The following is a 24,190-nucleotide window of genomic DNA, read 5'->3' as shown; positions in this document are numbered from 1 at the left end:
TGTCTATTAAAGATGAGCAACAACTTACCATTTTGAAAAATTCGAATCATAATTTTGTTGAGCATATGGACGAGTATGGTGTTTGATGTTTAGTTTTTAGTTTTAATAGGTAGAATTTAATTTTTATTTTGTGAGCAGTATGTGAAAAGAATTATTAATTAATAACCATTGAAAAAAAATCGAGTGGTCTATAATAATTAAAGAGAATATTTGGATAAAACTGTATTACTAGGAATAAGTAAGTTATTGTGCAAGCATATTAAGAAATTGACCGACTTCGTCACAAAAGTTTTTAACCAAATTGTTATATGTTTTTAAATTTTAAATTTTAAATTATATTATTTTTTTCTTTCTTTTCACTCCAAATATATTTAATCATCTTATATTTACATAGTAAGTTTATGACAATGTTAACAAGTGAATAGTTATTATTATCAATTATAACACTAAATTGAATATTCTGTATTTGGATTAGAATCAAAAAATTAAAAGTAAAATTAACTTAAAAAATCTATTTAAAATAGTGTGAATGCACGGATTACCTACTAGTTATAAATACAAAGGTCCATTCTTATTTCAATAATAATAATAATGGATTAAATTAAATTTCTATTTTAATGTATTATTTCAAATGTTAATTTTAGGAAAATTACACTGAGAGAGTACCGAGTTAATTCTTAATTTCGTCTCTGAAATTAGAGGTCAGACTTAATTTGATTTTTAAAATTTTAATGGACTTAAATTAGATGCTAAAATTTGTAATTGTAACTCGCATTAACTCTTGAGCTAATTTCATTAACGACGTGTTAATTTGATACATTACTCGCTCAGGTTGCATATGATCGAGATGTAATAGAACTTTCAGAAGATTGAGTGTTGCTCCTAGAATATCAAATTTTTTAAATTAAATTTGTTATTGTCGCTTTTATGAGAATGTTAGAGAGTCAATTAAATTTATAAAAAAATATAGTACATTTTTAGTTATATAAAATTTAATAAAAGTTTAAATGTTAACAAATTAAGGCTCATTTTTTTTTTTTGTTATTGGAGGCATGTATGTGATGTGTTGCGTCATGGGGTATAGTCATGGGGTATAGTGGTTCTAGACCAATTTGTAGGGTAGCCTTTTCTGACTTGTTCTATAAACAAGTTGGACCATGCGAGTTATGCTTGAAAGAAAATATCATGGGCAAATCGGATGGTCTGATTTGCAAGTGGGAGAATTTTGAATTTTGGAAGAAGCAAATTGGACCGTCCGTGTTGTATGAAAAGGTTTTTTTTAATAAAACGAAAATCAAATCGGATGGTCCGAATTGATTATTATATATTTTTTTGAACGAGCTGGAACAACTCATTGAGTCTGATTTATGCAGATATATGTATATATAAATGTGTAACTCATAAACGCAGTAGATACTGTCTTCTTCTTCGTCTTGTTCTTCTGCTTTCTTCTACTCATGGTTCTTTCTTCTTTGCTATGAGGTAAAAAAAATTGATAGTGAAGTTTCTGTTTCTGTTTAGGTTGGTGAGAGAAATGGATGATAAAGTTCTTTTAAAAGTGTATTATTTTGGTCAGATTTTATTACAAACATTTGAAGGAGTAAAATTTATTTGTGAAAATTTGGTAGATGTTGTTATTCCCTACACAATCTCATTTGAGGAGCTCAAAGGTGTGATTTGTGAGAAGATAGATTCTGCGATGTCAAGGAGAATATCATGTATTTTATACAGATATCCCATATTAGTATTTGGTGGATTTGTTCAATTTCAAACCAAATATATAACCGACGAAGCGAGTATGCAAGAGATGTTTTCAATGTATATTGAAAGTCGTGCCCAAATATCGTTCATCGAGCTATACATTGAATTCGAACAATCTGAGACTGACCGAAATATTGTATGGAAAGATTACAATAATGACAGTGAGGAAGAGTTCGAAAGCAATTATGAAGTTGTTGATCCAAATGGAGATGAAGATCAAAGTGACAGCACTATGGCTCCAAATGTGGCAGACGTGGTAAATGCACTAGCAAATGAAGTGCCATTTAAGGAGCCATCCTTCATGCGAGTGTTGGTATTGGAAGCCATGCATGCTCCAGAGTTTCCGGAATATATGAGCGCTGGTACGTAATTGCCTATATTTATAAGACGGATTAGAATTCTGTAATAATTTATATTGATTGATGGATCAAATAGTTAAGTGACATTTGAAAATATATTCAATTAGCATTTGTTTGTGTGTTTATATAGTTAAGTTTAGGATAATAATATTTTTTGAATTATTGATGTAGTTAAATATTAATTAGTATTTTTTAATAAATATTTATTTATGTTTTTATGTTTTCTTTTTATTAATATTGAGATAATAACCTGATGTAAAGTTTATTTATATCATCATTGATGTATTGAGTGTTGATTTACCTTTAATTTCGGTTATTAAATTTTGTATGGCTGCCGTCTTAGCAGAAGTTCCTCTTGTTGCAGATGGTAAATTTGCTGTGGGGATAGAATTCAATTTAAGGGAAGTTGTTATTAGGGGTGGCAAGCGGGGAAGCCCACCCCGCCCCGCCCCGCCTAATTAGGCGGTCTTAGAATCCTAGCCCACCCCGCCTAATTGCGGGCTGGCGGGCTGGCGGGCTTAGCCCGCCAAAGCTCCTCTTTCTTTTTTTTTTTACTATTAACTACTAAGTAATATATATAATTTCACAACCATATTAATAAATTTATAATTTCTAATGGCATAAAAAATTATATTTTTTATATTCACAAACATTAAAGTCTTTGTAACTATAAATATCTAATAAATATAATTATAAACCAAATTTTCATTTAAAATATAAGTATAAATATTCTCTCCAAAGCAAAATAAACATAATCCAAAACATAATTACAAATATTGTCTCCAAAATAACATAAACATAATTCAAAACACTAATTTTTATCTTCATACTCTTGTAAGTTAGATTGGGGGAAGTTCGGTTTTAGGAAAAAAAATTGCAAAAATACCCCCTCACTAAAAAAAACCTTAGCCCGGCGGGGAAGCCCGCCCCGCCCCGCCAAAGCCCGCCAAAACCCGCGGTTTAAGCGGTGCGGGTTAGGCGGGCTTTTGCTATTTGGCGGTCCCGATTTTCCAGCCCATCCCGCCTTTTTGGCGGGTTACGCGGGCCGGCCCGGCGGGTTTAGACCCGTTTGCCACCCCTAGTTGTTATTAAGGCGATGAAAGAGTATGCCATCCGAAAAAGTGTAGACTATCGGGTGTATAAGTCGGAGCTGTTGACATTTTATGCCAAGTGTACACAGTATGGGAAGGGGTGTGATTGGCTTATCAGGGTTAGCATGATCAGCAGAAAGTATTGTTGGGTTATAAGGAAGTATAATGGTAGTCACACTTGCACCAGAACCACCATTTCGCAGGATCATTCGAAGCTGGATTCAAACACAATTGCAGAAGCAATTAAGCTGCTGGTTGAGGCTGACCCCTCGTTAAAGGTAAAACCAGTTATTGCAGAAGTGCAATCGCAGTTCAACTATACCATCAGTTATCGGAAAGCATGGTTGGTTAAGCAAAAGTCGGTAAAAAAATATTTGGAGGTTGGGAAGCATCGTACGAAGCGTTGCCGATATGGTTTGAGGCCATGTGTCATAAGGAGCCGTCATCTATCGTTCATTTTGAGACTATACCTGCATACCAAGGCGATGACTTGGTAAATGATATTCGGGCGTCGGAAGACCAAGAATCATAGCCACATCTTCGAGTGTCACAACACATTCACCAATTAAAAGATGAAAGATATGTGTGTCTGGATGCCACCTTTCGACTAGAGCATTTACGAGTACTTTCTGACATTGGACTATTCCAATTTGAGATGGATGATAAAAACCAATAAATTGTAAATGCTCTTCCACCCTAGCATCGTACCGATCCAGAAGGATAGGGTGATCGACAACATCCGTGAACTCTACAAAAACATAAATTATTAATCAAACTGTTCACAATTACTAAGTTACTACTAAAATATAATAATTTTCAAACTTGAACAACCAATATATCTATCAAATTATTTGAAACTTACCACTAATAATAATAACTAATAAATACTTTTAATTCCTATCTAACTAATGTTCCACTGTAATATTAAAACCTCACTTACAACAGTATATTCATGTCAATTAAAAACCTAACAGTAAACAAATAATTATCATCGAAAAACAAATACATTATATTATTATATTTTTTTAAACCTAATTATTGATCAAAATCAGCAACATTAATCCAAAAATATATTTTTTAAACATATTTTTTTACCAAATTATTAAAAAAATTCTAAACATGTACTTTTTACTAATCTATTATATTAGTCTAACTCAAACATTACCATTAATTGCAATATTCTCTAAATATATATATATATATATATATATATATATATATATATATATATATATATATATTCTTAAATTTCAATGAGTACGTCACTAATACATGTTCTTAACTTGAACTACTAACAACAACAATTATAATTAAATTTCTAATAATAATAATAATAATAATAATAATAATAATAATGATGTTACTGATATGTTTTTAAGTTGAGCTACTAACAACAATAATTATAACTAAATTTTTGACAATAATAATTATAATTTTAAAATATCAAAAGAATTAATAAATAAATTTATATAATCAGAATGGTTGAGATATTTTACAATATAAAGTTTAACATCTTTAAATTTTTGTTTCTTTAGCATTTTAATTTTTTTTCAAAGACTTGTGAGGAGAAGAAGAAGAATTAGATGAAGGAGAAGGGAGAATGGTTGCTGGGTGGGATGAGGATGAAACTGATTTCGAAGGGTATGTAATACATGCAATAAAAAAGATATGTTGGGGTTAAGGGCATTGTTGTGGGGAGCAACATCTATGCGTGGCGGGGGAGGGGCAATTTCGATAGCCCGTTTTGTCAATTGAAAACAGACCGTCTAATTTGTCTGAAAGCATTCGCACCATCCAATTAATAACTCTTTGACAAATTACCTTTCTTCATATCGCTGTTTTACGCCATTACTTTTTTCATAATAAAATTAAAAGGCGAAAAATTAACGCAGTCGTTTACTGAAATTAATTCAAAGCTAAAATTAGTTATTATTGTAAATTTTAAGATTTAAATTGAGTTAATTGTAATTTTAAAAATTAATTTAGGTTGGGTTTTAAATTTCTGGGGCCGAGATCGATCGAGTATTAGTTAAGATACCACCTGGCCTAGCGACTAGCGAGAGTCACTGGTGTCACTGTTTTAGTCTCATTGTAAGTGTGGAAGTGTAAGAGCTAAGAACCACTCGCAGGATGTCGGAGTCGGAGGTTGTTTGCGTCACCGGCGGAAGCGGTTGTATTGGTTCGTGGCTTGTCCACCTCCTCCTCACTCGAGGCTACACCGTTCATGCCACCGTCAAAGATCTCAGTTACTTCACTTCCTCCTCCTCCTCCTCCTCCTCCTATTATTATTATTATTATTATTATTATTATTATTATTATTATTATTATTATTCCGATTGCAGAGGATGATACTGAGACGAAGCATCTAGAAGCTCTCGAAGGAGCGTCCACGCGCCTCCGTCTCTTTCAAATCGACCTGCTCCAGTACGAGACCATCGTCGCCGCCGTGCGCGGATGCTCCGGCGTCTTCCACCTCGCTTCACCCTGCATTGTCGACGAAGTCCATGACCCACAGGTACAATGAAGATTGAAAAGGAAAGAAGAAGAAAAAGTCTGTAATTCGGCCATAACAATTCAAATTACTTCAGTCTTCAGTTACTTATGTGAAGTGATAGATGGCTATAATTGATACTGTGATTAATTTTGAAATTTCAAGAGCTCAATTTTTATTGTCTTGCAGTGATTTATTCTAAAGATTTTTCGTTGTTCATAGCAGTTAGTTCCTTTTTCTTTGAAATTTGATGCTTTTTGGGATTTTATTGAGCCACATCTTGGTTGTAGAAGGAGCTTCTGGACCCTGCAATTAGAGGGACAATGAATGTCCTTGAGGCAGCAAAGGAAGCAGGGGTGAAGCGTGTAGTGGTCACGTCGTCTGTCTCGGCGATTACGCCGAGCCCAGGTTGGCCATCTGATGTTGTCAAGACAGAAGATTGTTGGACTGACACTGAATACTGCAAGCAAAAGGGGGTGGGGCTTTCTTGTTCTTTTTCGTGTTCAGTTTTAGGGTGTGAATTAGTAACCTTAGTTCTAGTCTCTTCAATTATGAGAAATTTATCTATAAATATCTGATTTTCTGTTTTATAGTTATCAAAAGTTGTTCCTGACATTTTATTCTAGTAAGTAGTTAGTTACATTAGTTCGTTACATTTTATTCTTGTTACTCTAATTATGTCTCTACCAAGAACAAAATGAAAACATGTTTGAAGTCAAGAACTATGATGCATAATTTTGAGGCACTGTGAATTTTAGCTTTGTTCTGAAATGATATGGAACAGCTGTGGTATCCGCTATCCAAGACTTTAGCTGAGAAAGCTGCTTGGGATTTTGCAAAGGAGAAAGACTTGGATGTTGTGGTGGTGAATCCCGGAACTGTGATGGGACCTGTTATTTCACCCAGACTTAATGCTAGTATGATCATGCTTGTTCGCCTTCTTGAAGGTATATAACTATATATATTATTATATACTGTTGCCTACTAAACTTGATTGTTTTCCAAGTCATCATGTATTGTTGTGCTATGGAACAGAATGAGTACCTTTGATCTTGACTTAAGCGCATTTGATTTCCTTTCTACAATTTTCTATGTTAAAATTGGTCATGCAAATTGGGGAAGTCATTTCACATAATGAGTACCTTTGATTGTTTCCAGGAATGTTGGCTAGATGCCTAGAACATTATAGAAAGCTCTGCTGTGGCACAACAATAGACTAAACTTTTAGAACTCAATGCTGTCATATAATGCCCTGTATAGATAGAACACTTTGATTATGCCAAAACCGTTTTGTAAGAATTTTGGCTTGACCGAGTCTAACTATAATTTGATTTCGCCCATTACTCGCTGTTGCAGGGTGTGATGAAACATATGAGAACTTTTTTATGGGATCAGTCCACTTTAAGGATGTAGCTTTAGCACATATTATGGTGTATGAGAACAAAACAGCAACCGGTAGGCATTTGTGTGTAGAAGCCATCTCTCACTATGGCGACTTTGTGGCGAAAGTTGCGGAGCTTTATCCACAGTACAATGTGCCTAAGTAAGTAAACCGCACTTTGCTGATTAGCTAGGTTGTGGAATTTCATACACCTTTGGAGTACTTCGCAAACATGTATAATGCAGCAGTTGTTAGTAAATTAGATTTGGACTTGAAGCTCAGTGTATTTTGTAGACCGGCTGGGCTACTTAATCTTAGTCTTAATTAAAATATAAGGTTAGGGATTTTACAACTTTTGTATTTTTAATTTTACAGGTTAAAAACTGATTGTACTAAGAAGCTAGTTAAAAGCATATTTTTTAAAGCTTTGGATTAAAACTGTACACAAATACATGAAAAGTGGTTTATTTTACTGAAATTGTGATATTTTCTAATTATTAGAAAAACAATGCACCCTTGCCTTGATCTAGAGCTGTTAGCAATTATATATATATAATCCAGAACTTGCTCATGGTATTTGTATCATTTTCCTTTGAAGGATCCCAAGAGATACCCAACCAGGATTATTGAGGGCAAAGGATGGATCGAAGAAACTTATGGATCTGGGTTTGGAATTTATTCCCATGGAGAAAATTATCAAGGATGCTGTAGAGAGTTTGAAGAGCAAAGGGTTCATTTCTTGAATGATTGCTGCTTCTGTTATTTGAAACTTGAGATATGGTTCTGTAACATATAGTCTTTTTTCCAGGATACATTTGCCAAGTTTATCTGAATTCTCTTGAATGTTTTCTCTGGTAATAGTTATTAATAAATTTGATAGGGAGGGGGTTGAGGACTTAAAATTTTAGTTTGCTGGTTGTCTCATACATAAAAATAAAATAAAAGATAAAAGGAAGGTGTAAATATATATATGATGCAAAAGAAAGTTATAGACTAGTAGCAAATTAAAGGAAGGGATCCTTATGGTGTGGAACATGGGGTTGGTGATGAAAAAGAGATGTTTGAGAACTTTGACATTAATTAGTTTCATAGATTTATCATATATATTCAAGTGTTATTCTACAAGATGTGCATGTCTTTTAACTGTATGTATCTTTACATTTGTATATCTCCTGTAACTTGTAATTATTAATTAATGTCTAATTAAATTTCCATTTTTTATTCCTAAGGAACACTCTCCAATACCCCCTTTAGTGGATTTTTTTTCATCCCTAATCAATAAACCATTTTTAAGCGTGTCATAAATTCTTCTAATTTAATTTTGATAAGTAAATGTAAAATAATTTGAAGAAGTATAAGGAGCCAATGAAGTATGTGTATAATAAGAATATAGAGATGTTCGATTCAATAGGATATCAGATGTTTATTATCCCTGATATCTGGATAGTTATTTTGGATAGTATAGATGTATTGTATTTGAGAAATTAGTAGTATTTTATTTTGGATGTTTAATTTTTAGTTCATATCGAGACAAATAAATAGTCTATTGTACAAATATTTTATTGACTTTCTAACGAGATTTAAATAATTTTATATGTATATCAAATCCTCTAGTGTTATGTAAACAAAAAAAATTATTTTTTATATTAACCGTGTGAATTGATTGAATAATTGTATAAAATATTTTATATATATCAAAATTAAATTTAAACGAGTATAATTTTATTTTAATGTATTATTTTATAACGTATTTAATTATATAATATTAATATTTTAAAATTAAATTTAAACGAATAAAATTTAATTTTAATATATTATTAATATTTTATATTAAAAATAAATAATTATTTTTTATTAATTATATGAATAATTATCTAAAATAATAGATATGACTGACAAATGTCCAAATCTTTTACATCAAATTTAAATTATATAATAGCATTCTAAAATTTCCCTGTCTCATTACTGGGTAACACTTTTTCCCAAAGGTTCTACATGACTGTCCGGTTGGCAGTTAATCAGCTATGCCTAATTCGGTAAAGAGGAAATAATCTCTCTTGACTCCTGTTTGTTATTGGTTTGCAGCTTCTTCACGTCTTTGTAGCTTTATATTACTATATCAGCATTTCCACTCACCATTATCATCAACCTAACGTATTACCTCATTTTTTTCTATACTCTTTCAGTGCTACCCAAACAACTAGGGTTTAAACCCTAAATAATTCTAATCATGTCTGGGATGTACGGTCAAGATGGCGGTGGTGGCTACGGAGGTGGCGGAGGTTATGGAGGAAGGGGCGGAGGAGGAGGATTCGGCGGTCGAGGTTTGTAACGTGATACTGTTTCCGGAATCGACTTTCTTTTTTTATTTTTTATTTTTGTTTTTGATTGTAAGAGGCCCTAATTTTGGTTCGAATCGCAACAGGTGGCGGGGGTGGTTATCATGGTGGAGACCGCGGCGGACGAGGTGGCGGCCGTGGCGGTCGCGGCGGTGGTGGAGGTGGTAGAGATGGAGATTGGCGTTGTCCAAACCCAAGGTTTGGCTTTTTTTCCCCTCAGATTCATTTATTATTATTTTTGCTTGAGCTAACTTTTCAGTGATTATTTCATTTTTTCTTCCGTTGAGTTCTTTTCACTTTTACGGTTTCTGGAATTGATTTTAAATTGTTAATGTATAGTTGTGGAAACTTGAACTTTGCGAAAAGGGTTGAATGCAACAAATGTGGTGCTCCATGTCCTACCGGGTCTAATGATCGCGGCGGTGGAGGTGGTGGTTATAATAGAGGGGGAAGTGGTGGGGGATATGCAAATATTCGTGGGGGAAGCAGTGGTAGGGGTAATTACAGTGATGGTAGGGGTGGGGGAGGCAGTAGGGGTGGTTCATACGCTGGTAATCAAGCCAGAGACGATGGCGTATATGGCCAAGTCCCTCCTCCTGCGGCTCAATATGGTGGTGGAGGAAACTATCCATCCAATTACAATTCTTATGGTGGGGATGCGAGTTATGGAACCGATGCTGTTCCTCCTCCTGCAAGCTACACTGGTGGCCCTACATCATATCCTCCATCATATGGGGGTCATAGTGGTGCTGGGAATAATCTTGGGGATGGGCGTGCTGGTGTTAGGGCTGGGCAACCTGGTGCATATGACAGTGGGTATGGTGCTGGTGGTCGAGGTGGGTATGGTGGAGCTCCTGCTGACCCCCCAGCTAAGGTGAAGCAGTGCGATGAGAATTGTGATGATTCTTGTGACAACTCTAGAATCTACATATCAAACTTACCACCAGATGTGACTATTGATGAATTGAGGGAACTTTTTGGAGGCATTGGACAAGTAATGTTCTGTTCTGTTGACTTTTGTATGATCTCTATATGGAGGGTTACCTTTTTTTTCTCTCAATTTTGTTAGTTCAAAATAGTTTGGAGGGAAATTCTTTCGGTATGTATGTATGGACCAAATGAATGGATCTATCTTGCATATGAAATACTTGAGTCTGTTGTTAGCTAAGGGGGACCAAATTTTAGCTGTTTATCTTTGTGAACTGTAGAGATGCTAGAAATTTATTATCTTTGATCTGTCGATTTCTTTATCTCTGATTTACAATTTACAATATGTGAAGCTTCAGGCTAACTTAAGATATCACACCTTAATTGTTCAGGTTGGAAGAATAAAGCAGAAAAGGGGCTATAAAGATCAGTGGCCTTGGAACATAAAAATATACACTGATGAGAAAGGAAACAACAAGGGTGATGCTGCCCTTGCTTATGAAGATCCATCTGCAGCACATTCTGCGGGCGGTTTTTACAATAGTACTTCATCTAGCTACTCTCCAGTTAATAAAACACTCATGTTCTATGTTATACTTAGAGAAACTAATAATAATTCTTTCATTTCAGATTATGATTTAAGGGGCTACAAAATCAATGTTATGATGGCAGAAAAATCTGCACCACGGGCTCCACCTGCATACAACCATGGGTATCCATTATATATTATTTTACCTACTGAATGATTACTGTGTTTATTTGGTCTCCTTGCACTGCTTTTGAGACATTTAGGGCTACATCTGTTAGTATGTGTATTCTATGTGTGAATTGTTATTTCAGTGGTTTGTTGATGCTCATTTTCTTTTGGTTTATGGTAATAGTAATAGCACTAATAGGACCTTCACATTTGTATTTATGGGTACATACTACATACGATCTATGTACTGAAAAGGGGGGCAGTTAGCAATGCCTGGTTTATTTGCAATTTGGCATATAGTTGAAGATAAGATCTTCTGATTTCAATATTTGAGACAACTAATATGCCCATAAGATTAGATATTGATGTATGAAGAAGAACCAGGTATCTGGTTCTGTATTGCTGCAATAGCATATGCAAAGTTAATACTTAGAAAGCAAATTGTTCAGAGTTCTTATTTCACAGAAAGCAAACTCGTGTCTGCCATGGTTGAGACTACATATTTTATTAGGCTATCTTGATATATGGAGCTGACTGATTATTCTTGTTATAAGTCCTTTTTTAACTCTCAAATTAATTTACAGCGGGCTTCATTCTTTATGTGTTACAGCATGAGTAGTTTAACTGATATATGCATGTCATTGGATGTCTTCAAGAATTCAATTCGATGTGGACTATTGAGCTAATTTACCTATCAAATCATGTACAAATGACAAGAAATGAAAAAAGCCACCATCAGATTTAGGTCTAGAGGCTAATTAGACTGGGATATATTTTACTGTCAACATGGTCACTCACTCACTCAGATGTTTTTACTGACTATAGTAATGTAGAGTAAATGAATGCTCATGTTTATACATGGTCAAATCTTCCCTTGGTCAAAATTGATAACTTATATAACATTGAGCATTAATTCCTTTTTTGCTTCTACACTCTGCAGAGGCAACAGGGGTGGCTATGGTGGAGATAGACGCCGAGACAATTATGGAGGTGGTTCTGGACCTGATAGGCGTGATAATTATGGTGGGAACCGTTCGCGTCCATACTGAGAGTTTCCGAAGTGAACCTTTTATGTACTAAGATTTGTTGTCTGAGGGATTTGTTATATACGCTGGAATCTTGAAATGGAAGCAAAGAGGTAGGTTGTTCACTTACTCTGAGCAAGAGACCTCTTTGCTATTTTCTCATGTGACTCGCTGGTAGGTTTTTCTCCTTTAGGCAGGGATTAATTTGATAGTGTGCATGTTTTTATAGAGGCAAGTGGATAGTCTTCAAATGGCTTGCTGCTATGTAGGTTGATTGTTTCAGGTGAGTGCCGCTTTCATGCTTAATACTTGATTGGTATTTGTACCTTGCATACCTGGTTGGCTGGTTCATGTGGCATTTGATACAATCAGTTTGGGGTATTATGGGGATCCTACATTTCAAATAGTTTTATAGTCCAATAAAAATAAAAGATTATTTTAATAATTTCTTTTATTGCTTTTTCTAAGAAAAGTAGCATTCCTGTTTTGTCATATTGCACATCCAATAAGTTGGAAAGAGTGACACTAGCATGTTTTTGAAGAACACTAGCATTGTTCTTTAGCTTACTGGATGGCACTTTTGAAAATATTGATTTCAAATATAAATTTGGCTATAGGAACCTAGTTTGCTAAAGCAACGCAGTGAACTTATTGTCCCTTTGAGATGATCTAGACACAATGTTATGAATTAGAACTATAGGATACACTCCGATGAGTTGCCTATAAGCATCCTATATCATCCTATTGTATTGTGTTTTAAAACTGATTTATTCTTAATTTCAATTTTTGTTTCATCGTAGAACTAAGCAAAACTACAAGGTACATACTAAAATCTAATGGCTCAGTTGGAGTTGGTACTTGGTAGGTTTATTAGTTCACTAGTCAACCTTTGATAATTTCATTTAATTGGTATTAAATATTCAAATGTCCTTCTGTGAGTTTGATGGTTACATGATTCGAACAAATTTATTCTTCGTTTAGCTTCTATCCCGCCACAAGGGGTGAGTAGTTGTTTGGTTTCAATTTTGAAAGTACTTTGTTTTTCTTGGTTATTATTAGATGCATCGGCTTAAACTTCTTGTTGTCATACAGGCAATTCAATGGTATAAATTCGAATTATGAAAAAGATGCATCTAACATGTATCAAATTGATACTTGATACGGAGCAGAATCCAGGATAGGATGAAAATAAAAGAAAGAGACTCTTCTACCTCAATTTGATTTTCTGATGCAACAGTTAAGAGAATCACCAAGGTTGCGAGAATCGAACTGGTTAATGAATTGGTGGAGTGACTGGTTCAACGGTTTAAAGGTTTAATCAGAGTTTAACCGGTTTAATTAAATATATAATAAAATTATTAAAAATTTAATATATAATTTCAAATATTTAAATTTAATAATTTGAAGTTGATAAAATTTAAAATTTACAATTTTATATAATAATTTATCTATAATTTATTATTAAAAATTAACAAATAACTTCAAACATAAAATTTTATAACTAAAAAAAATTAAAAGAGACCAAAATGACAAATCAAAATTTAGAAAAATCACATATTCACCTCAGAATTTTCAAAAATTTCCTATTGCACCACAACACATCAACAACTCAGAATAGAAAAGATCAACAAGCAGAATCACCAAATCAGAAAAACCAGCATAAGCTCAAACAACTCAGAATCAGAATCATAGCATGAAGTCATAAACAACTCAAAACTAGAAAAAATTTAACATAATCAATGTAGTGAAGCAATGCATCATAACACCATCAACTGAGAATAGAAAAAATTAGCAACAAGCAAGTGAAGCAACTCAGAAATAAGAATAAATAAAATTTAACCAAATAATTAATGACTCGTTCCACACACAACAGAGGAACAAATAAAAAAACTAAAGTGAAAAAGGGAGGAAACCAGTGAAAATAAAGAAGAGTACGAAGATGTTGAGGGACGGCGAAGAGTCCATGGTGGCACGGGTACGTTCGCACTTCGCACAGAGAGTGATGCTCTCCACAGAGAGAGAGAGAGGCGTTTTTGACGACGAGAAAGAGGCGGCCGACGACAGCAAGGACAGAGGCGGGCTTCGCAACGAGCACAGAGACGGTGAGGAGAAGAGTGGTGGCGGATCTTTGCTCAGATAGGGTTAGATACTTTGTGAAATTAGGGATTTTGTCATTTTGGTGAGACTGAGAATGAGAGAAGGGAGAGGGGATTGGAGGTCTTCTATGCGGGTTTTTTTTTTTTTTTAAATCAAAACGACATAGTTTTGATGCTGAATGGGAGAACCGGGCCTTCAAAAAACCTGGCCGGTTCAGCCAATTTTTCAATGATTTTTGCAGGCCAGTTTTAGATGTTAACCGAACCGGTTGGTATGGTCCAGTTTTCAGAACCTTGGGAATTATTTTACCTCTCTTGTCACACCCAAGTTTCTCAAAGAAACTCAGAAATTTTCATTAATCAAAATTGATTCAGAAAGAGTAACAAGGGGTCTTTAAATAGGCTCCTAACAGATAAATCCAAGAATGAGCCAAATCTTTCTAGATATCTAATTTGAATTTACATCTCTAAAGATAATTTAATTTAAATCAGATTTAATCTTTATTGGATTAGGCCAGATTTGATTTAAATTTAAACTTTTTAAAAATACTACTAAACAAATCAGAACTAAATCAAATCTTTTAACAAATCCTAACAACAAAACAAACTAAATATAAACTAAAAGTTCTCCTGAACACGTATCATTTTTCCTCTCAAAAAGATTTGTCCTCGAATCTTGTTTAATCACTTTTGAAAAATAGGCCATCAACTGAGTCCACTGTGCATGCCTTTTGTTCAAGATCACCTGAACTATCAAATGCAAAACAAACTACACTTTGTCATATGTTGAATACTTGAGACATGTTCCATGTAGCTGCTCACTATAGAATGGAATTGGTTGTCCATCACTCATTCCATCAACATTAATTCCTTCAAAATTCACTAATAGATTTGCAAAATCTTTAACATTAATTCCTTCAAAATTCACTAATAGATTTGCAAAATCTTTAAAATCTTACATGTAAACACTAGGCAATTCATGATTAGATATATGAGAAACTGAAGACTCTTTGAATGTCATAGACACTAATGCACTCTTGTTTAAATATATAACTTTTAAGATTTCTCTCACAAGTGTGTTTATTGCTCTCAGTTTCTTTTTCTCTCAATGACTCTTCTCCCTTACTATTCTCTGCCTTTTTCTCAAAACCGTCTCTTTCATTCAAACATTGATTCTTTTCACTGAACTACGCACTCTTTTTCTCAGTCTCTTCTCTCAAATTCTTTTCTTTTCTCTCTTGTTTTTCAAATTGTTCACATCCCAAGGACTTCTTTGAGAATTGTTGCACCTTTGGTTTCTCTAAGTATTCATCTTCATCTACAGCATACTCAACAAATGCTTTCATCCCTGGCTGTGAAGTAGAATTAAAGATAGGATCAAAAGATGTTTGCTGTCGATCTATAATATTCATTTTGAAATCTGCAACAGTGAATTTTGTCGTATTCTCAAACTTTGCTTATTTAGAACCCTGTGTAGAATTGAAGAGTGCCAAGTTGCCATAAATTGTTGTTGCGCCTCCACCTCAATTGCCAAATGGACTAAATCCTCCATTGTTGCATAATAGTAAAGTCTGACCTTATCTGCAATTTCTTTGCTTAATCCAATAAGAAATTTTCCCATAAGAACTTTAAGACCCTTGTTAACATTAGCTTTGCACATCAAATACAGCAACTCCTTGTGGTACTCCTTTATTGATCTTTGAACAAAAGGCATGCACAGTGGACACAGTTGATGGACTATTTTTCAAAAGTGATTAAACAAGATTTGAGGACGAATCTTCTTGTAGAGGGGGGACAATGATACATGTTCAGGAGGACTTTTTAGTCTATGTTTAGTTTGTTTTGTTATTAGGATTTGTTAGAAGATTTGATTTAATTCTGATTTGTTTAGTAGTATTTTTAGAAGGTTTAAATTTAAATCAAACCTGAATTAATCCAATAAAGGTCAAATCTGATTTAAATTATCTTTAGAGATTTAAATTCAAATTAGATATCTAGGAAGATTTGGCTCATTCTTAGGTTGATTTGCTAGAGCCTATTTAAAGACTCCTTGTTACACTTTTTGAATTAATTTTTATGAATGAAAATTTTTTCGAGTTTTTTTTTAGAAACATGGGTAGATGAGTCTTTTTCTTTGATTTTCCAGCTTATTTTGGATTCCAATCCGTATCAATACCGTTGTATGGTTTTAATGTTATTATGCACTCAGGTTCAATGCAGTGCATCATAGCATTGTCCAGACGAAGGCGTTGATTGTGTTTTTGTGCGTATTTTTTTTCCCCCTCCGGTTCTCTAAGATTTCAGCAGGTTGGTGCCTGGCGTGTTGTTGATTTAGTTTCCTTTGCCGATATTTTTTTTGTTTGATAAAGCAGTTCTGTTGCAAAGCTTTTGTTAGCCGGAGTCGAAGTTGGATTTTCTTATGTAATTGTGAATATTATTCTTGCTATTCAACAAGACGGAGCTCTAGGAAAACACAAAGTAGCTATTATAAGAACTCTTTCATTCTAGTATCATTCGGGCATGTTCAATCATATGTTGGCTAACCTTTCTTTGGGCGAAAGAAGAGAAAAAGGGGGGAAGAGGGAAAGAAGGAAACAATTCTTTTTCTTTTTATCCTTTTGGACGGAGTGGGTAACAATTCTAGAGCCTCTAGTTTAGAAATACATGGGAACTACTTCTATGAATTGTTCCCAAAAACAAAAGATAAATGTTTCATGCAAAGCCACTCCAAAAGGGAAAAAAAATTTGTTCTATGCCCGGGACACTGTCAGTGTCATAGAATATTAATTATTTACTTGCCAATAAATGCATTAAATTATGTAGTGATTAATTCAAGTCATGGTTTTTATTTTTTTATTGTAATTGTAATAATAGAAAAAAGCACAGAATAAAGAGGTTGGATTTTGCAACCAAATAAGAAAAAGATCATATCCTAATAAAAGAAAGTGTCTTAATTTTAGAATTTCACAATGCTTTGGGAAAAAAGAAATAGTTAAAATTTAAGAATTTAATTTTTATTACTGTTGTTAAAAAGTTTTATACACGTATTCAACTGTGTATTGTCACATTATTAAAAGTAAGAGTAATATCCCAAATAGGTCCCAAGGAATTGACCGTACAACAGATTTGTCTCCCAGAAAAATTAACTAAGTCTTCAGTCCCCAAAATTATTAAATATGTGCTATATATGTCCCTGCTTCAGGTTTAGCCGGTTAAATGAACACTCTCTCTCCTACATGGAGGTGTTGAGTGTGACGTGTCAGGTTAAAGGCTTTCAGGACACGTTGGTCCCTGTACACGTAGCCAAAACGACGTCGTTTAAGGCCTTATCAAAACGACGTCGTTTTTAATTGGACAGATTAGTCCCTAACCTTTATGACATGAATGTGTTAAAACGCAGCGTTTGAAGAGGGACCTAGGATAAAAACGCAAGTCCTTCTCCCTTGCCTCTGTTAAATTACCTGAAACCCCAAACCCTTACCCAAATTTTACAAGGCAACCTTTCATCTTCCTCAACTCCGTTAACATTGACTGTAGTCTGTAACAGTCGTTTGACAAGGCTGACGGCGACTGTGTGGTGGCGGTGGACTGTCGTGCATATCGCTATTGTTGGAAGTAAGTCTTCTAATTTCTTTTCTGAATTAATTCAGAGACGAAGATTCATGTATGATGAACATGCATGTCATGTGCAGGGTAGATTAAAGATATTGTTTTGCTAGTGTTGGTTAAGTCAGAGTTCTAAATTGATTTAGTCTGTGACGTTTCATAGTAACATTACTGATGTGGTTGTTAAAAAATTGAATTCTGTTTTAATGTTCTTGTAATGGCTTATTTGCTTATTTAAGTTGTGATAAATTTTTATTTTGTTAGTTTAGATGAGTGAAGACGTGATACCCGTATTTCACCACGGTGGAAGCTTTGTGAGAGACAACAAGGGAGTACTTGTGTACGTCAATGGAGAAGTCAAGAAGTTTTTCCCAATGGACATTGATCTGATATGTTTCTTTGTCCTGAAGAAACTTTTTTTGGACTTGGGTTACCATGACTATAAGGCAATGTTTTGGTATGATCCGACTGCTACTGACCTGGAGTCTGGTCTTCACCCAGTTCATGGAGACAAAGAGATCAGAGATCTTCAAAAGAATAAAATGCTAAATGAGGACACTGATGAATTCTACATCTACTTTGACCATCCAATCATGGAAGATATAGAGTTCATTGATGATGATGGTGTTAGTGTTGAGAAAGTGGAAGTGCAAGAGGCTAGTGCTGAGGATGATGGTGTTGACAATGATGCAGATATTGAGAGTTTAGATAGTGATGATGGGTATGAGTCAACAGAAGATGTATTATACAAGCCCCCACCTTCAGGATATAGTTTTTCGGATTCAAGTTCAGAGGAAGAGTTAGTTGGAGCTGGGAAGAAAGGAAAGAATAATGGGAAGAAGAAATCCAAAGTTAGTAAGCCTGTTAATGGGCCAGTTGGCAAGGGCAATGGCAAGCCAAAAAGGGCAGCCATTGGAAGAGAAGAGGTAGCTGGAGCATCTGTTCAGAGAAAGAGTCATGGTGGGCCTGGTAGGCCCAATAAGAGTGATTATGGGCCTGCTGAAAAAGACAAAGTAGTTAATGGGCCTTCTAGTGGCAACAAAAACAAAGCTACAGCTGCTAGTGTCAAGGAAGGACCATCAAAGTCCAAAAAACCTGCTACATTTGATGAAGAACTTGGTGTGGAATTGTTACCTGAGTCAGACATTGAATTTGAGTATGAGTCTGAACAATTTTTGACCTCGAATGACTCAAGTGATGATGGAGGAGATAGATTTGATTGGCCTCAATTTAATCCGAGTGCAGAATTTGGGGAGGTCCAATTTCAGCTGAACATGGAGTTTAAGTCACTTGAACAATTTAAGCAGGCTCTGAAGGACTTTACCATATCAGAGGGTAGAAGGATATTTTACGTGAAGAATGATAAGAGAAGGGTTAGAGCTGCTTGTATACATGGAGGCTTCATGCTTGGAAAAGAAGTGCAAAAAGCCAAGGCAAAGGCAAGAAAAGCAGTTAAGAAAAAGGCAAAGTTACAGGCTGCTAAAGAAGCTAATGAAAGTGAGAAAGCTAAAGGGGTGATGGAAACAAATGAGGCTCATCCTGAAGGTGAGAAAAACAATGAGGGACATATTACCAATGAGGTAGAAGCACAAGCTAATGCAGCAGAAAATGCAAAATGTGGAAATGAAGGTGAGAAAAATGGTGAAACAGATAAGCATGACTGTCCCTGGCTTATATACTGTGCAAAGAACTCACGATCAGGTGGATACCAAATAAAGACCTACAATCCAACTCACACTTGTGGAAGAGAGTTTGGCAGCAATATGGCAGATCAACATTGGGTAGCAAGGAAGCTAGAAAAGAGATTGTTGAGTCAGCCACGGTTGACACATGCAGAGGCATGGGATCACATGAAGGTTGATTACAATGTGATACTCAATGATAAAATGCTGTACAGAGGACTTCGGATGGCCAGGAAAAAGTATGTTGGTAACGAGAAGGCGCAACATGGCAAGCTGCGTGACTATCTGAACGAGATACACCGGTATGAGGTTATTTTATTTCAAAGACAAACATTAGAATATTGTTAGTGAATTGATAAAGAATAGTATTTTTTTACATTTTATGTTAATTCTTGTTTGGTAAAAATAACTTGCTGTGATATGAAAATACATTAGAATATTGTTAGTGATCTTAGTGAATTCTGGTGTAATTTTGGTTTACACAGAAGCAATGAAGGTTCATCTGCACTGTTGGCAGTGGAGCCTATACCTCAATCTCCTCCATTATTTGATAAATTGTATATTTGCTTAAACGCTTGTAAAAGGGGGTTCAAGGCTGGATGTTGCCCCTTGATAGGTTTAGATGGATGCTTCCTGAAGGGTTTTTATGGGGGACAATTATTGTCAGCTGTAGGACAAGACACAAACAATCATTTTTATGTGATTGCGTATGCAGTAGTTGACAGTGAGCCGAAGGCAAGTTGAAAATGGTTTCTGCAGTTGTTACAAGATGATCTTGGGCAATGCACTGTCGATGGTTGGAACTTCATCAGCGATCAACAGAAGGTGTCCCTAAATATGTATTAGTGTTTGTTATGTTAACTAAATAAATGCATTGTATTCTTCATGATTTAATGACTATTAACTATGTTTTTTGTTATCATAACAAGCATTTTAATGCCTATTATTTTCTGGTCTATTGGAACTGTAATGCAGGATCTTCTGTCAGCACTGAAGGAGGTTATGCCTAACGCCCATCACAGAAACTGCGTTAGGCATATCTGGAAGAATTTCACAAACAAATACAAGGATACACAGCTTAAGAATGTGGTCTGGGCTTGTGCCAAAAGTTCAACCATTGCAGAGTTTAATGATAATATGCAAAGGCTGAAGAGAATGAATGAGGACGCGTGGGCTTACCTTGCAAAATTGGATCCAGGATGCTGGACTAAGTCAAAATTCTGCCACTATCCTAAACTGGACAATATCACCAATAACATGACAGGTGTGGAATGCCAAAATAGTACACTATAGGGAAAAACCTATACTCACAATGCTAGAGGAGCTCAGATGTTACATTATGCGAAGGATGGCACAACACAAAAAGGCCCTAAGCACGTACACTGGTGTAGTTGCTCCTGTACAACAAAAAAGGATGGAAGCCATTATGAAGGACACTAAGCACTAGACTGCTCAATGGACTGGCGACGATGCTAGACAGGTTTTTGAGGTGCAAATGCACATCAGGAAGCTGGGGGTGCACTTAGGTAATAACACATGTACATGTAACATGTGGCAACTTACAGGTATAACACTCCAACTTATGCATTTTTAGTTATTATTCTTACAAGCTATATATCTGATTGTTGTTTACAATCACTTATAGGAATTCCATGTGTGCATGCCATGGCTGCTATTGCTAAGAGGGGAGACAGACCAGACACATATGTGCACAAGTGGCTGAAGATGGATGCCTTCAGAGCAACATATGGTCATTCCATTAGCCCCGTCAACAGTGAAGAGTATTGGGAGAAGTCTGGAGAAATAAGCTCAATCCCTCCCAAGATTAAGAGGCCAATAGGGCGTCCAGTAAAGAGAAGGAGACGAGATCCAGTAGAAGACGGAGCAGAGGGTAATAAGGCAAAAAAGACCTTCCGAGTCACATGCGGAAAATGTGGAGAGACTGGCCACAATGCTAAGACCTGCAAGGGAGCTCCTAAGGATGGAACTAATCCTAAAGGAAATGTCAAATGCAAATCCAAAGAAAAGCCAACTGCAACACAAGAAGAGGTTCAGGTTTCTCAATCGGCACCAGTAACTGAGGTATACATGAATGATACTTACATTCTTCTGCTAAATGAATTACATTGTGCAGCTTGATTTGTGTGATAACACGCTTAGGATTTAGGTTTTTGACATGAATTAGTTGTTGTGTTATAGAGACCAAACTTGACATATAAATTAGTAATTAGGGACCTGTTTGACTTATAGTAGCATTTCTAAAGGACCTATTTGACTTATAAAATACATCGTCAAGGGTTTAATTGTCTTAATAAATTTGCTTACTTATGAGGTTACCCAGCCTGAGGCACCAACAAATCATACTGTACCAGACATAGGAATGAATGTGAATGCTGCAACTGTAAGTATGCTTCATAATATGTTTCACTATTAATTCCTAAACATTACTGACTAATATCTTATTTTAGAATACTCATAATTGTTTACAATTCAATCAGGGAAGACAAATTCAGCCTCAGCAGCCTAGTAGACGTCCAAAGCAGACAATAATTAGGTCCAAGAGACAGGAAAGTGTGAGTGTTGAGACAATGGCAGCTGCAAGTAGTGGCACAACCTCCAGAATATTCAAATTTATTCCAACGCCCGGACTGAACCACTCTAAGAAGAAATGATGCTTTGGAAGAAACTTATTGTAAAATGGACCTGCTAGTGTTTACTCTTGTTATTTTGAAGAAAATAGACCTGCACTTATAATACTTTGGAGCACCACTTTACATCAGTGCGTGTAGAAAGAAATAGACCTTCTTTATTTTGCTAACATTTTGAAACAACTTTATGTACATCCTCTATGTTATTTGAATATTCCTCCCTGGATTATATACTATTTTTGGTTTAATCCACTTTGCCAAATTACTTTGCATACTTTAAATTCGATATAGACTAGCTTCAAGTTAGCATCATTATCAACTTCTAATATTCATTTAACTAAAATGAGCCATTCAAATACAATATTTTTCCAACAAAGATACAATGCCAATTGCTTAAATAACCACCACATAAATACAAAACATAATCACAACTACAAGTGCACCTATTATTACACTACTAAACAAGCTTAGAACACTGTCCTTTTTGACTTTCGAACTATCTTCATTCCTCTTTATTAACATCTCCTCCAATTGTTTCACTCTCTCCTCCAAGCAATAATCCAAACCTGCACCAAATTCTTCACCCACGCATGTCTCCACAGAGGCCAATCTACGCCTATCAACTACATCATCCACTAAATACCCAAAGATCTCATCAAACCATATAAAAAAATCACAATATCCTTGCTTTTCCTGCAATCAGAATAACAAAACATAAATCATCACATTAGTCTTAGTCCCCAATTATCAAAACTACAACACCACAAAAATCCACCACTCTAAAGTACCTTGAAGTGAGGACAGCCAAAGAACAGCCTATTCGGATTTTCTGCTGTGCGAGACCTGGATATTATGGCATATGTCTTGCACTTACACTTAGGATGTTCTCCTCTTCTAAGTCGCCCCCTTCGGACGCCAGTCGAACCGCTGTCAACACTGAAGACATCATCCATAGTTCTCCGACTGCGTCTCCGACTTGCAACTGACGTGCTGCTTCCACTCGACATCATCTTCTTCGAAGCCAAAAACTCTCTCTCACATACTAACATACATGGGTTGGAGGCACAGGGGGTAAAAAGTGAAGACCTAATTTCATGATCATCCCCTTTAAAACAGCGATGTCTTGTCCTTCTTCAAACGCTGCGTTTTAACACATTCATGTCATAAAGGTTGGGGACTAATCTGTCCAATTAAAAACGACGTCGTTTTGATAAGGCCTTAAACGACGTCGTTTTGGCTACGTGTACAGGGACCAACGTGTCCTGAAAGCCTTTAACCTGACACGTCACACTCAACACCTCCACGTAGGAGAGAGAGTGTTCATTTAACCGGCTAAACCTGGAGTAGGGACATATATGGCACATATTTAATAATTTTGGGGACTGGGGACTTAGTTAATTTTCTTGGGGGACAAATCTGTCGTACGGCCAATTCCTTGGGGATCTATTTGGGATATTACTCTAAAAGTAATTAATTTTTTATAATACTGAGAGCTTAAATTTATATTTTTTGTTTTCTCTCTAGCCCTGTTTGTATGAACTCGAAAACAATCACTATTGACACTTGGAAATGGTCACCAGAAGAGAAAGATTTGGTGGCAAGGAGTACGAAGAAAGTAAAAATTTAGGTTCTAGGCAATGAAGAAGAACTGATGGAAGAAGAAACTCAAAAAGTAGAAGCAACGGAGGTAATGATGGGTGATGCTATACCCACGTTCAAGAACAATTTAGAGTCCGATGCTGTTGTTTCGAAGGAGCTTAAGACGTCCTATAAGGACAGATTGCTAGATGATGGGATTGGAAATCTGAATCTGGAACAAATTGTTGAGATGGTGGTTGAAGATTACATCTCTGATAAAGAGCTTATGAATCACGGAGAAAAGAACCAGACTCCCTTCAATCCATATACAATCCTAGACGTCTCACTTGAGGAATATGATGAATGGTGTAGACCTTGGAAACAAGCCCTTATAATTAAATCTTTCGAAAAGTTTAACCTACTGACCATGGAAAAATGGATTAGTAGGAGATGGACTAGGAAGGAAGCTGTCCGCGTTGTGGATCTAGATGAATTTTTTTTTGGTTTGG

The 24,190-nt window shown here is 35.4% G+C and overlaps 4 protein-coding genes across 13 annotated transcripts; all 4 read left to right on the top strand.

Annotated features, from left to right (window-relative positions):
- The first annotated feature begins 4,884 nt into the window (after positions 1–4,884).
- On the top strand, positions 4,885–7,985 carry LOC112702766 (phenylacetaldehyde reductase). Of its 2 annotated transcripts, XM_025753938.3 has the most exons (6): positions 4,885–5,456; positions 5,554–5,726; positions 5,993–6,178; positions 6,487–6,649; positions 7,059–7,245; positions 7,682–7,985. In XM_025753938.3, the coding sequence occupies exons 1-6, from the start codon at positions 5,342–5,344 to the stop codon at positions 7,824–7,826; spliced, it is 969 nt and encodes a 322-aa protein (XP_025609723.1). In that variant the 5' UTR covers positions 4,885–5,341; the 3' UTR covers positions 7,827–7,985. The 2 variants fall into 2 exon arrangements, with proteins under 2 accessions (XP_025609723.1, XP_025609725.1); XM_025753940.3 differs by lacking the exon at positions 5,993–6,178 and having other exon boundaries at positions 5,041–5,456.
- A 1,056-nt stretch (positions 7,986–9,041) lies between these two features.
- On the top strand, positions 9,042–12,516 carry LOC112702763 (transcription initiation factor TFIID subunit 15b). Of its 3 annotated transcripts, none has more exons than XM_025753935.3 (7): positions 9,042–9,160; positions 9,270–9,407; positions 9,509–9,620; positions 9,762–10,416; positions 10,742–10,892; positions 10,980–11,061; positions 11,987–12,516. In XM_025753935.3, exons 2-7 carry the CDS (start codon positions 9,314–9,316, stop codon positions 12,093–12,095), a joined length of 1,203 nt encoding a protein of 400 aa, XP_025609720.1. In that variant the 5' UTR covers positions 9,042–9,160; positions 9,270–9,313; the 3' UTR covers positions 12,096–12,516. The 3 variants fall into 3 exon arrangements, with proteins under 3 accessions (XP_025609720.1, XP_025609719.1, XP_072055379.1); XM_025753934.3 differs by having other exon boundaries at positions 9,055–9,119; XM_072199278.1 differs by having other exon boundaries at positions 9,109–9,407.
- LOC112701274 (uncharacterized) lies at positions 12,090–21,251 on the top strand. Of its 6 annotated transcripts, none has more exons than XM_072199276.1 (6): positions 12,105–12,184; positions 12,301–12,354; positions 17,715–17,782; positions 18,043–19,757; positions 19,941–20,280; positions 20,431–21,006. In XM_072199276.1, exons 4-5 carry the CDS (start codon positions 18,043–18,045, stop codon positions 20,197–20,199), a joined length of 1,974 nt encoding a protein of 657 aa, XP_072055377.1. In that variant the 5' UTR covers positions 12,105–12,184; positions 12,301–12,354; positions 17,715–17,782; the 3' UTR covers positions 20,200–20,280; positions 20,431–21,006. The 6 variants fall into 6 exon arrangements, with proteins under 6 accessions (XP_072055375.1, XP_072055376.1, XP_072055377.1 ...); XM_072199273.1 differs by lacking the exon at positions 12,105–12,184 and adding an exon at positions 21,101–21,251 and having other exon boundaries at positions 12,299–12,354; positions 20,431–21,020; XM_072199274.1 differs by lacking the exon at positions 17,715–17,782 and having other exon boundaries at positions 12,090–12,184.
- On the top strand, positions 21,010–22,365 carry LOC140174473 (uncharacterized). 2 transcript variants are annotated; one of them, XM_072199279.1, is made up of 3 exons: positions 21,010–21,537; positions 21,788–21,856; positions 21,954–22,365. In XM_072199279.1, exons 1-3 carry the CDS (start codon positions 21,121–21,123, stop codon positions 22,125–22,127), a joined length of 660 nt encoding a protein of 219 aa, XP_072055380.1. In that variant the 5' UTR covers positions 21,010–21,120; the 3' UTR covers positions 22,128–22,365. The 2 variants fall into 2 exon arrangements, with proteins under 2 accessions (XP_072055380.1, XP_072055381.1); XM_072199280.1 differs by having other exon boundaries at positions 21,013–21,537; positions 21,797–21,856.
- Positions 22,366–24,190: the final 1,825 nt, after the last annotated feature.

This window comes from Arachis hypogaea, chromosome 7 (genome assembly GCF_003086295.3).
Source record: "Arachis hypogaea cultivar Tifrunner chromosome 7, arahy.Tifrunner.gnm2.J5K5, whole genome shotgun sequence".
NCBI classification, from domain to species: Eukaryota; Viridiplantae; Streptophyta; class Magnoliopsida; order Fabales; family Fabaceae; genus Arachis; species Arachis hypogaea.
The sequence above is the reverse complement of the archived record's forward strand: the minus strand, read 5'-3'. Positions and strand labels throughout refer to the sequence as shown.

Excerpts from the sequence above, each read along its gene's own strand:
- LOC112702766 (XM_025753938.3), top strand. The coding sequence starts at position 5,342 with ATGTCGGAGTCGGAGGTTGTTTGCGTCACCGGCGGAAGCGGTTGTATT. Across the intron at positions 5,727-5,992 it reads ACGAAGTCCATGACCCACAG|AAGGAGCTTCTGGACCCTGC; the intron begins GTACAATGAAGA and ends TCTTGGTTGTAG. Across the intron at positions 7,246-7,681 it reads CCACAGTACAATGTGCCTAA|GATCCCAAGAGATACCCAAC; the intron begins GTAAGTAAACCG and ends TTTCCTTTGAAG.
- LOC112702763 (XM_025753935.3), top strand. The coding sequence starts at position 9,314 with ATGTCTGGGATGTACGGTCAAGATGGCGGTGGTGGCTACGGAGGTGGC. Across the intron at positions 9,621-9,761 it reads TGGCGTTGTCCAAACCCAAG|TTGTGGAAACTTGAACTTTG; the intron begins GTTTGGCTTTTT and ends GTTAATGTATAG. Across the intron at positions 11,062-11,986 it reads CCACCTGCATACAACCATGG|AGGCAACAGGGGTGGCTATG; the intron begins GTATCCATTATA and ends TACACTCTGCAG.
- LOC112701274 (XM_072199273.1), top strand. The coding sequence starts at position 18,043 with ATGAGTGAAGACGTGATACCCGTATTTCACCACGGTGGAAGCTTTGTG. Across the intron at positions 19,758-19,940 it reads TATCTGAACGAGATACACCG|AAGCAATGAAGGTTCATCTG; the intron begins GTATGAGGTTAT and ends TGGTTTACACAG.
- LOC140174473 (XM_072199279.1), top strand. The coding sequence starts at position 21,121 with ATGGCTGCTATTGCTAAGAGGGGAGACAGACCAGACACATATGTGCAC. Across the intron at positions 21,538-21,787 it reads AATCGGCACCAGTAACTGAG|GTTACCCAGCCTGAGGCACC; the intron begins GTATACATGAAT and ends CTTACTTATGAG. Across the intron at positions 21,857-21,953 it reads TGAATGTGAATGCTGCAACT|GGAAGACAAATTCAGCCTCA; the intron begins GTAAGTATGCTT and ends CAATTCAATCAG.